This window comes from Pantherophis guttatus, chromosome 1 (assembly GCF_059756535.1).
Source record: "Pantherophis guttatus breed Tessera chromosome 1, ASM5975653v1, whole genome shotgun sequence".
NCBI classification, from domain to species: Eukaryota; Metazoa; Chordata; class Lepidosauria; order Squamata; family Colubridae; genus Pantherophis; species Pantherophis guttatus.
The window spans coordinates 157,176,484-157,188,642 of record NC_142063.1 but is presented as its reverse complement, the minus strand read 5'-3'; the positions used below and the strand labels follow the sequence as shown (position 1 = coordinate 157,188,642).

Sequence of the window (12,159 nt, the reverse complement as noted above, 5' to 3'; positions counted from 1 at the left end):
GTAAGCCAGCCGTTTGAGTCAGCTGATTATGGGTATCACAAAATGCAATTGATCATTAGTTACTTAATTAATTATTAAGAAAAACCAGCAGATCCAAAATATTTCAGTTGGTGCAAAACATGCTACCTTTTGCTTGCCTAACTTAATCTAGCCATATTATCTATCACCTAAACAGATTTATTGCAATCTTTTGGGTAGGGAATATTGAGATGATTCCTTGCTGTTAGCAGGGAGTTGTCATAGGATAAGAAAGACAAGAGTTTCCATGAGCTAACTGATCTTATGCATTGTCCTTCAATAGATTGGGATTTTTTTTTTTAACAATTTGGGGGAGGGGGCAACTGAAGTCCATAGTGAGCTGGGTGGAAATATCTGATACCACCAGGGAGGATTGAAGCACAAAATTTAGGATCATTTTTTTCTGCTCACAGATCTTTAAAAAGACCTTATGTTAAACCTACTTGAATCCTACAAACTAGTTTTCCATTGCTTTTTGCTTCCATTCCTGCTGAATTTGCAGTGATTTTATCTTGGAAGTTCTGAAGTGAGTGTCTGGGAAAAAAAAATGGCACTCAAAATCTTGTCTGTTGTGAAAGTTGTAAACCCCTGCATTAAGAAATTAAAATGTTAATATATTTACTTGTTCTAGATAATTTAAGGATTAAAGAGTCACCTTCCGTGATATGGGAGACCATATCAATTTTATAGATAAATAAATAAATGGACTATCTGCTTAGTCCATTTGTGGTCTCTGTTCATGATTAGATTTATGCATTGTCCTGTAAACTAAAGCTTTAACAATTGTCTGCCATTTCTTGGCTCTTTTTGACTATGAACTTCAGAAGTGTATGAAACCATACTAACTTTTCTAAAATATTTTAAGAACAACTTTCTAAAAGTTCATTTTCTCTTTTCTGAATTTGCTTTTAGAGTAAAAGTTCAGCGGGAAAGGTTCGTTCATCGCCTTCTGATTACATCCACAAAGATGTCTGATTCAGGGAAGTACACAGTAGTGGCTGGAGGAAATATGTCCAATGCTAATTTGACAGTGGAAGGGCGTGATATTCGCATCAGAAGCCTCCAGAAAAATGTTCAGGTATGGTATTTCAGGTCTGATGAGAGAAATTAGTGATACCATGCAATAATACACAATACAATATGTGACAATGCAATAAAAAAGTCAGATTACCAACAACAATAATATACATATATAATTTAAAACTGCATTCAAGCAATTGTGGAGAATGTTCAATTTCTTCAGTGTAACAAGAGATGATGCTCAGAGCTGAACATTTAGCCTGAGCCTCATTCGCAAATCTCATATTTTATTATTTTTAAAATGCATGCCAAGGGACTGGCAGAACCAGAGGAGAGAGCACTGCTAATATATATTGAACATGATGCCTTTTAAATGAAACAATATCTTGTTTCTTCAGCAATAAGAGTTGTCATTCACATAGGAAGTGAAACAAATGAGGAAATACTATATTTTACAGTATCTTTAAAGAAGGGTGATGTATATTTTGAGTATCCTTTTAGTTTTCAGATATTGTGTCAATGTTACATATTAGTGTTGGAAAAGAAACACAGATATGTAAACCTAACTATATTGGATAGCCCACCAGTATTTAAACAGTACTGTAAAAAGGAAGGAAGGAAGGAAGGAAGGAAGGAAGGAAGGAAGGAAGGAAGGAAGGAAGGAAGGAAGGAAGGAAGGAAGGAAGTCCAATAAGAACATATGACCAGTGACTTCGAGGGATTCTGGAATGCTGAAATGGACAGAAGAAAGAAAATGGGGGCTTGGGAAGTAGAATTGGCTAGCTTGAACCTTACAGCTTCTAGGATTTTGTAGTAGCAGATATGGTAGACGTTGGTAGGATTAGAATATATCATAAATAGAAGAGTTACTTTCATCTCTAAATGGTGAGATTATAGTAGGTGGAATGAACCCTCCGCCTCAAAGGTGTCTGTTTACCTTCTGTAGTCTTCAAACAATATTCCATGTATATCCTAAACATAACTGCAAGGCTTTGTTTCAAGCCAGAAGCAGCCCTGGACAGGAACATTTTATTATTTTCTCATTATTGTAATACAACCTCAGAGAAACTGAAGTCCTATTATTGTTTCATTCAGAGAGAGAGTGGAACCATTGTAGCATCTCTGTCACTTGTTTTCATTTGTAAGGAAAGGTCTGGAGGAGAAAGACCCTCTTCAGTTATTGGTTTTCTATACAATTTTAAATCAAGGCTAAGAAACAAGGATGCAGAAAGAGAACCATGACCAACTAGTATTTTCCTATTGTCTTGGCTTCATGGTTATTGTAATCACATAAAGGAGAAGGCACAAAGGCTGGGAAATTTTGCATTCCACATGTCATGGAATCTTGCGTTCCACATTCCTAATGTTGCAAATATCCTTTTCCAGATTAGTCAGAATCTGAAAAAATAGATTGCCACATATTTTCAGGAACATAGTTCAAATTATGTCAGGGTTTTTAAACAATGAACATTTTGCTGAACTGAACCCATCAACTCATACTGTATGCCACAATTTCTTCCATTTGAGTGTTTTTGTTGACTTTCTAGAAAGTATTTGCGCAAATGATTTTGAAAATAAGAAAAATACAACATATTCTAATTGTTTTGGCTAAGAGAAATTATAAATTCAGTTTAAAACCCAAAAGAAATAATAAAATGCAAGTCCTTAGCTTAGCTAATAAATTAATTAAGCAGCACACTCTTGACTGGATTAGCACATGGCCAGTATAAGGTTTTTTTAAAAAAAAATTGTTTTTTTTTTAAATATTTTAATAAAATAATACAGCATAAAAGGGGAAATATAGTAAAAGAAAAAAAGAAAGCAATAGAATAGCAAAATGATAGATGTAGGATTCCCATACATATGTATACAATTTTACAGTTTCAATAAAGGATTATCATATTCCATTGTATATCACTTGGGAGAATTGTTAAGAACTTAAGACTGATCTGCCTTCTGTATTTCTCAATTTTACTTGTCACATTTAATAGAGGAAGCAGATAGATTTAATTTAGGTTAGTTATTATTTTCTTTGTTGGAAAGAACATTTTAAATTTTTTGGAACTAAAATTGAATAAGATAAGACTCTTCACACAGCACAGGTAGGACTGGTAGGACTCAATCAAAGTGACCATTTCATCTTCTGATTGCCTTTTACCAAGAAATTTATTTTTAGAATCCTAGTTTTGTACTAAAGTTTATCTGTATTTTACATGTGCGCAACATTATCAGATGAGGAGCTATTCTGCAGTGCATGAAATATACTGCATAAAATACTAAGGCCCCCATTTATAAAAAGAATTTGGAAAATGAGAATGAAATCTATAATATTGAAATATATAAGCTTTTAATAAATTCAGTGCTTGTTTTGTCTGATTGCATTACTCAAAAAGTAATACATCTATCTTATGTGATGCCAAGAGCAAATCAGTTTCATTTCCATTTGAGAACTAAAAATACTAGTTATAGGGTTTCTATTCACAAAACTGTTATTATATTTCTGTTTAACTGACAGGTTCTTGAGAGGCAGAGAGCTGTAGTAGAGTTTGAAGTCAATGAAGATGACATTGATGCTCACTGGTACAAGGATGGAATTGAGATCAACTTCCAGATTGAGGAAAGATACCATTATGTGGTGGAAAGACGTGTTCATAAGATGGTTATCACAGAAACTAGATATACAGATGCTGGAGAATATACCTTTTTAGCTGGAAAAAACAGGAGTTCCATCACTCTTTATGTAAATGGTAAGACAGAGGTGTTATTTTGATATAAATATTTTGTTTTAACCCCTGTGCCCCAGGTGAATAAGTTACATGCTCTAGCTCTCTTTCTATGTTGCTTTTTTAAACTTTTATTCAATTGCACATGAGCAGAAAAATTCTCATATTATTAGTGCCCATGTTCTCCATATTACTTCCTGCATTTTAATCCACCTGCCTGTTGAAAATCTTCACATCAGTGGAATTGTTCTATCATAGCCTTTTTCCTGATGTACGTAAGAGACTTGTATATTGCCAAGAACAGATAACTCAAATAATCAGTGGATGTGCAATTCACGTGTTTATTATGTTCATATATATATTGAAGACCGCCTGAAAAGCTTTGTGGCTGAACTCAGATGCATTGAGATTCATTCAGATTGATATCAAAATAGAATGAACCATGCAAGAAAAATTCAGATGATGATGATGATAATGATTTCTTGTTTGATTTTCAGCCCCTGAGCCACCTAAGATTGTAAAGGAGCTCCAACCAGCCACTGTGGAGTCTGGGAAGCCAGCCCGATTCTGTGCTATTGTGTCAGGCAGACCTCAGCCCAAGATCTTCTGGTATAAAGATGAGCAGCCTCTTTCTCCAGGCTTTAAAGTGAAGTTCCTTCATGATGCCCAAGAGTACACCTTGTTGCTGATTGAGACTTTCCCTGAAGATGCTGCCATTTACAAAATTGAAGCAAAGAATGACTATGGTGTTGCTACCTCTTCAGCTTCCCTTTCAGTGGAAGGCAAGTTCTTGAAGTTCTTTGTCTCAAGGCTTTCTGAAATGCGTTGCCATATTGTATTATGTATGCTTTTCCATGGAAAGCTAATAATTGCTTTTAATTTTTTTCCCTTTAGTTCCAGAAGTTGTTTCTCCTGACATAGAAGTGCCAATTTACCCACCTACCATTATTACACCACTGCGTGATGCTATTACATCTGAGGGACAATCCACTTTCTTTCAGTGCAGAGTTACTGGGACAGGTTAGTTGTACTCGTTGATCATCATCTTTTAACGACCTCATAATCCCTTGCGGGGTGGAGTCTGGGCAACTGAATGCAGCTAGCAGAGTGTTTTAATGGTCGGATGCCCTTCCTGTCACCAATGTGGAATTTTGTTCAGCAGATATATTCTCTTTGATCTGAAGACAAAATACTCAGTTGAAATCAAGCTTCTCTAAATGATACAGATATACTGTCTTCTGTATCTAATCAGCTAACTAAAACTTTTCTGTAATGTAAAACATTATAAAATCAGTGAAAAACTCAATCATTTTGCCCTTAATACACAATTTTACCATGTTTTCCTGGCTTCAAACTTCAAAATACTGGTGCATTGACAACTAAGAATCTTAAATGGTACTGTGAGCCTGAAGAATGACTACTGGTAGGATTGTTTTAAAATATTGTTTTTTTTCATACATTTGAATGCTAATTCTCTCCCTCCCTATTTCTCTCTTTCTCTCTCACACACACATTCAGTGTTTATGTATTGGGGTATACATCCTCAGGTAAAATTATGTGTGTGTGTGGAGAATGATGAAACCAGCCCTAGTCTCTTCTTGTCTCCCAGAACATAAGGAATTTTTGAACCTCTTTACTTATATTAATAAGTCTTGCCTATTTCCCACAATGCCATCTCTCTGATTGCTTACGGTGCCTTCTTAGTTACAAAAGTTGTGCACATGTCAGAACGGGAGCAAATATTTTTAAGTTCAAAAGTAATTATCAGGAAAGAACTAATCCTGCATCCTAAAAATTAACAGTTTTTTAAAAGGAGATATTAATGCCATGCGCCTCTCATCATAAAAGTGAGAGAAGTGAGGAATTACTTTGGGAGTAATTTAAAAGAGGAACAGGGGAAGAAATCCTATAGTTGGTCATTTGATCATTTATCCTGCTTACGGAAATGTGAATTGTAATGGAGAATGAGGATAATTGCATCTTTGATTAATCAGCCTGCACCAGTCTTCCATAAATCCATAAACTGGCAATTGGGTGAGTTGCTGTCCCAGCATATCTGGAGGGTTGTAGAAATGGAATAGCACATGATGCTCTGACTATAGTTACTACTGAAATTGCCTTGTGTCTGCTGTAAAATTTTAACAAGTTTTGCAAATAATGCTTCCATGTATCTGGGCCCTATAATGGTAGCTACTGGCAGGAAAAAGGACATGTGGGAAAACAATGCAAAGGCAGTAAGGAAGTGGGGAGATATCAGTATAGGGCTTTCAAATCCAATATCCATTTTAATTCTGACCAGGATAATATAACAAGATCCCAGTGTTTTCATTAGTTTCCTCATTAAGAATGAAAAAAAAACCTCAAAAGACCTTTTCTTTTCTTTCACATTTTATTTGCACTGGAACAGACCTCAAAATAGCGTGGTATAGCAAAGACAAAGAAATCAAGCCATCCCGCTTCTTTAGGATGACTCAGTTCGAAGACACTTACCAGCTGGAGATTGCAGAAGCTTACCCAGAGGACGAAGGAATTTACACCTTCGTTGCCAGCAATCCTGTTGGCCAGGTGTCAAGTACAGCTACTCTCAGGCTGGAAGGTACAATGCACTGTCTACAACAGCACCTGCCCTGCATTAATTTGCATGTGTTTAAAGATTAATACCCATTCATAAACCTACATGTAATTGTCTTCCATGTTCACGTTTTCTAATTCAAATAACCGTTCCCATTGTCTGATGTCCACAGTATCCATGTTCTCTCCCAGGTATAAACTTTGCCCACTTCACATTGTTTCAGTGTTCCATTCATTTCACTCTTCCATTCTGTTTCCAATTAGCATTTAGCCTGGACCAAAAAGAGCATTTTAAAAAATCCTCTTTATCATGAGCAGATTTTGTTTTCATCTCCATAACTGAAAGCAAGCAAGCAATCAAGTAAGCAGAATCTAGAGAAGACTGCTGACTTCCTATCTTTATTTCATTTTATTTCATTTATTTCATTTATTTATTTCATTTTCTTTTCTATACCTTACACTAGACCACCTTTAATTTTGAGACTGCTGTTGTTCAAAAGCAACAGCCCAAAGATGCTTTCTCTGGGTACAAAATGATCACACCAAGAATTGTGCACTATTGTAAATACCAGAAAAGGGAAGACATGGGATTATTTTTCTTCTTTGCCATCTCAAGTGTGCAAACGCTGTTTTAAGATGAGTTTTAAAAGGAATTTCTGAGGATGAGGAAATTGCTTCTTTTTGGTCTGCATGTTTACATCTGTAATTTTGTTACATTTCCATATTAATCTGCACTTTAAAAAATTCTGGCCCAAACATAGCACATAATATATATTTCAATGTGTATTTCCTCTCAAAATCGGCATATAAGTAAACATATGTATTTTGACCGATGTAAACTGACAAGAACTGCAGTGCAGTATATAGAGAAAAATGGAATATAGTGGATAGACTGGATCCTCAATTGATTTCAGGAAATGAAAATGTTATATAATCATTCTCAAAACATCATAATCCAGGCTTCCCAAATAGATCATGGGAATATCAGCTGTTCAAAGAATTTGGTTCAGTTATCCCACAAAGCTTCTTTGGATATGTCTGGATATATGCGATGATGTACTATATGTGTATATATAATCAATGTTGATTATATAGACATATGGTCAATGTTGACCTGCCATGATGTATGTAGGTATATATAATCAATGTTGACTATATATACATCATGGTCAATGTTGAACAATATGATGTGATGTGTGTGTATGATCAACTTTGACTATACTGTATATACAACATGGTCAATGCTGACCTGCCATAATGTATGTGTGCATATAGACAATGTTGACTATATACACATCATAGTCAATATCGGACTGCTGTGATGTGTGCTTATATATGGTCAATGTTGACTTTGAGTTGATGGCTGCCTTGACAAGTTAAACATTATTAATATAAATGACATTCAATTTATGCAAGACAAATAGGACAAGGAATGCCCACTTGAGCACAAATAGGTACATTAGCATTCCAGTGTGTTTTAAAAAACAAAGGAGGAATTCTATAGGTAATGTACCTAAGTTTCTATCACATCTTTAACAGGAATTTAGGGAAAAGAGTCACTCGTAAATCAGATGTGAATGTTTGTCAAAAGCAATATTCGGATTGGAGACTGGAGACCTTTGATCCCATACTGAATCTCAATTTTTGTTTGGCGTTTCAATGGTAAATGTTGTCAGCAGGGAAAGGAGGAGTATAATGGAAGACTGGTAGGAGAACAAGAGAATGCTGAGTAGGTGTAAGCAATTAAAAGATGACATGCTTCTTTTCAGGGTTTAAGGTTGAAGAAGGTACCTCCTATTCCCAAAGGCATGTTTCTTCATCTGTTTCCATTAAGAAGGAATCCATTGGCCAAAGGCCCGCCTTTATCCAGCCCATTTCAAGCTGTAGCGTGTGCAGCGGGGAAACAGTCAGATTTCAAGCCAGGGTTTCTGCCAGGCCAAGCCCAGAGATCCTCTGGTTTCATAACCAGCAGCTAATGTTGCCATCCAAAGATGTAGTTTTCCATTTTGATGAGTCGACCGGCACAGCCATATTGATAATAGTAGATGCTTTCTCAGAACATGCTGGGCAGTATTCTTGCCAAGCCAGAAATAGTGCTGGAGATGCAACTTGTACAGCTACACTTACAGTGACCACAGAAGGTAAAGCCCCATTTTTCTTCCTTAGGGATTCAGTTTGTTGCATAAACCACACATTCCAGATTGTGACTAATGACACCTCCCCCTTTTCCTTATTTCACACTTCTTTAGATGTACTGTCACTAATGTGGGTAGAATTCTAGCAGTAACCAAATAAAGCACTCTTCTCTTCTCTCCTCTTCTTTCAAGTCTCCGATTGTTTAGCGTTTGCCTTCCTAGCTCTATATTTCAGAGTCAACTCCCGATTTATATAACTAAATAGATGCACACTTCAAGATAGGGAGGTGTTGGCAGTTGGTCAAATTCTCTGAGGTTTGCTCTACTCGGTTTTAAAAGGAAAACATGGGGACCAAATGAGAGATGACAGTTGTTCTCATGGGGATCGTAACCACCTTCAAATTGCCATGGACAATGTCGCAATGAAAAGAAGAAACAAATGCTCATCTTATCAGCATGAACACCCTTCATTTTTCATTCATCATTCATTTGTGGCTGGAGTTTCATATGTATTATGCTTCCTACCAAAAGTGCCCTAATGAATGCACCTGGCATGCCGGCCATACCAAAGAAGATGACATTGTTTTGTTCTCATCATCTGTGATATGTAATTTTGTTTTTAATTGAGCAATTTAAAGGAAATTCAGTATTAATTGTATGTTTTGTTACTTGATTACACAGTGCAAGCCCTAGATAGGCAAAGTTCTGGGAAAGATGTAAGAAAATCTGTCCAGGACAAATCAGAACTTTACATTGCTTTCCCTTTTGCAAAGAAGGAAAGCCAAGTTTATGTAAAGGAAATTCAGTCAATGCAAGAGCCTTCAAAAGAAACGCTTGTGCAGGTGTCTGGTGGAACTTCAACTTGGAAAGCTGCAGCTGGGAAAGAAGCAGGGATGCTCCAGACTACAATCATAACTCAGAAATCGGAAAGTGCCAAAATAGGTACAACCTCAAGTCAAGTAGAAAGAGAGACTGCTCCAAAGATTCTTCTGAAGCTTCATGATCTCACTGTGAGATGTGGTGACACTGCTCAGTTTATGTGTGCTTTTGAAAGCGAGAACTTCAATGTAATTTTATGGACCCACAATGGAGAAATGCTTCAAGAGTCCAAAAGACTAAGAGTGTCACAAAGTGGAACTGTTGTATTTCTCACCATTCTTAACGTCCAACTTCTAGATCAAGGATTATATAGCTGTACTGTTCGTAACGACTATGGAGAAGTAACGACAACTGCTATACTAACTGTAGAAGGTGGTTATTCTGATTTTTAACCTTGTGTTACTTAACCTCATTACGACTCATCACCTCAGCACCTATGGCTTCAGCGCTAGTATCTGATTTAGTCTTAATTTTCAGTCCCACTTTCCCACTTTCCCCCTAGCCCTCTATCTTTAGGCTTTGGTTTGTAAAATATGTGCATGCTTATTTAATCTGTGTAACTTGCTTTCATGCCTCTTTGCAGCAAGTTTCAACACTATTATATTATTTTCCAAAAAAGAAGATCTAATCTGTTCCAGGAAATTGAAAAGTGTTCTATAGAAAGTAAAATAGAAGGATTAGATTTTTAAAATTAATATTTATCGGAAAATTAACCTTTAATTTAGCTGTTCTTGCTTTGGCAGATACTGTCTAAGCAGATGTAATCATACTCTGAAGCATGTTTAATTTATATAACTCATTTTTATTTTAATGGACACTTTTTAAATTAATTTTAAATTAATATCTATATAGATTTTCTTTCAAAATCAGAATCTCAGAAACATAATCAACACAAACGCCAATTACTTTTCTTTCCTTTTCTGTTCCACATTATATGGTTATGCTATTAAGTCTTTTCTTCTGGTAAAACCCCTATTTCTTTTTCAGTAGCGTTAGTATCATAATGCAATTGAAAATTTTCCACTCCTGATAGATTATATCTGAATAATAATGTGTATTCTTCTGAAGACTGAGCATTCCTTTTTCCTCTTTTGGTTACAAATGACCTGGAAGTACATTCAAAAGAGCAGGAATACCATCCTGAAAACAAAACAGAAAATCTGTATTTTTAATCCATTCAGTTAGCTCCTTCCAACTGATTTTTCCTCATTTCTGGATCTGCATTCCAGGCCGTGAGAAAGAAGCTTTGATGCCATGATAACATTTGTAAATTTATTATGAATCTACTCCTGGCCCTCTCGTATCTATGATAAAGAATTCCAAAAAACAGCCACAAGGAAATAGACAAAGATATATTTCTGAATATATGAATCTGTTCTAGTTCCTCTGATATTATTAATACTAAATCAAAAGACAATGACATATATTTTTCTTAAAATGAATAGAACCCTTAAATGTGGAACAGAATAGTAAATGGAATAAGATATTATTGCTTTTGCACTAACATGCCAAACATTTTACACCATAGTAATAACTTTATATATGTGTGTGTGGGTGTGTGTATCTTTCTACATTGAGATTTTGAGTGCTACAAAACCTCTAATCTTATCCTAACTTTATTCTTACCTAGCTAAAGAAGCGCAAGCCAGGACAGTAACAAAAATTACCCTTGAATCAGATACTAAAAGTATAAAATCAGTCAAAGAGTCTCAGTTTAAAGCAGCTTATGAATACAAGGAAGAATCCTCCACAGAAACTTCAAGTGTGACAGTATCTTCAGCTCAAACAATCAAACAAAGGCTCCAAGATTATTATCCTGACATAGTGCCCTGCGAAGAAGACATTGCAGAACCTAACCTCACCGTACCAGTCTTCCTTGAATCTCTGCCCCCAGAAACCTTGGTCAAAGAAGGAGATGATGTCTCACTTTTCTGTGTAATCAAAGGTGTTCCCACACCTTGTGTCATCTGGCTGTATAATCAGTTAATAGTTGAGGAGTCTGCCTTATGCTCTTTAAAACATGATGGTCCCCTATGCATTTTAAAATTACTGAAAGTTAATGGGAATCAGAGAGGTATATACAAGTGCAGAATAATTAATTCTGCAGGACAAGCCGAGTGCAGCACACATCTGAGAGTGACAGGTTGGCAACTGCATGTTCCTTCCATATACAATCTCCTCTTGCACTGAAACCTGCTTGCTTCTCAGTACATGATATATACTATAAAACAACTGCGGATCCATGAATATTTTCATCACGTTATATTAAAGGCATGTTAAAGGCATGTTGAATTACCCCACCTCCCCCCCCCCAAAAGAAGAAGAAACCCTTTTATAAGGGTTGTGGATGAATAGAACACTCTTTAGTTTCACTTTTTATAGACTTAACTGGGCATCTCCTGGCATGTACACGTCTGTATGTTTGTGTGATTTCTTTTTCTTATAGCAATGCATCACAAAGTGTTCTTCCGTCATAGTATTCAAGTTTTTTTCTTTCTTTCTTTATTACAGATATGGAAAAAGTTATTCAGGAGAAGATAGAGCAGCAGATTGAAATGGAAGTTAAAGGTACAGTTTCAAAAGGATGTTATACTACATTTAGCGTAAAGGTTCAGTGACCACTTTAAAAAGCCTATAAAAGCAAAAGTATTATTCCAAGACACTCAAATATGCTGCATGTTTTGGGGTTTTTTGTGTCTAAATATGCTCTAGACATTTTGCACTACGGAGAAGTATGAGTTTTAAAGTAGATTGAAAGCTTTCATTTTATAGATCTGCCATTTTTATTTTCAGTACATGCTATGCAGCTGGTT

At 35.8% G+C, this 12,159-nt stretch overlaps 1 protein-coding gene across 1 annotated transcript in view; it reads left to right on the top strand.

The window, feature by feature from the left end:
• TTN (titin) overlaps positions 1-12,159 on the top strand; it is a 312,529-nt gene that overhangs the window by 53,990 nt on the left and 246,380 nt on the right. Inside the window, exons 39-44 of the mRNA XM_087882058.1 lie at positions 931-1,096; positions 3,554-3,785; positions 4,259-4,543; positions 4,656-4,781; positions 6,169-6,357; positions 11,858-11,914. Coding sequence (XP_087738184.1) covers positions 931-1,096; positions 3,554-3,785; positions 4,259-4,543; positions 4,656-4,781; positions 6,169-6,357; positions 11,858-11,914 — 1,055 coding nt within the window. The remainder of the gene's footprint in view (positions 1-930; positions 1,097-3,553; positions 3,786-4,258; positions 4,544-4,655; positions 4,782-6,168; positions 6,358-11,857; positions 11,915-12,159) is intronic.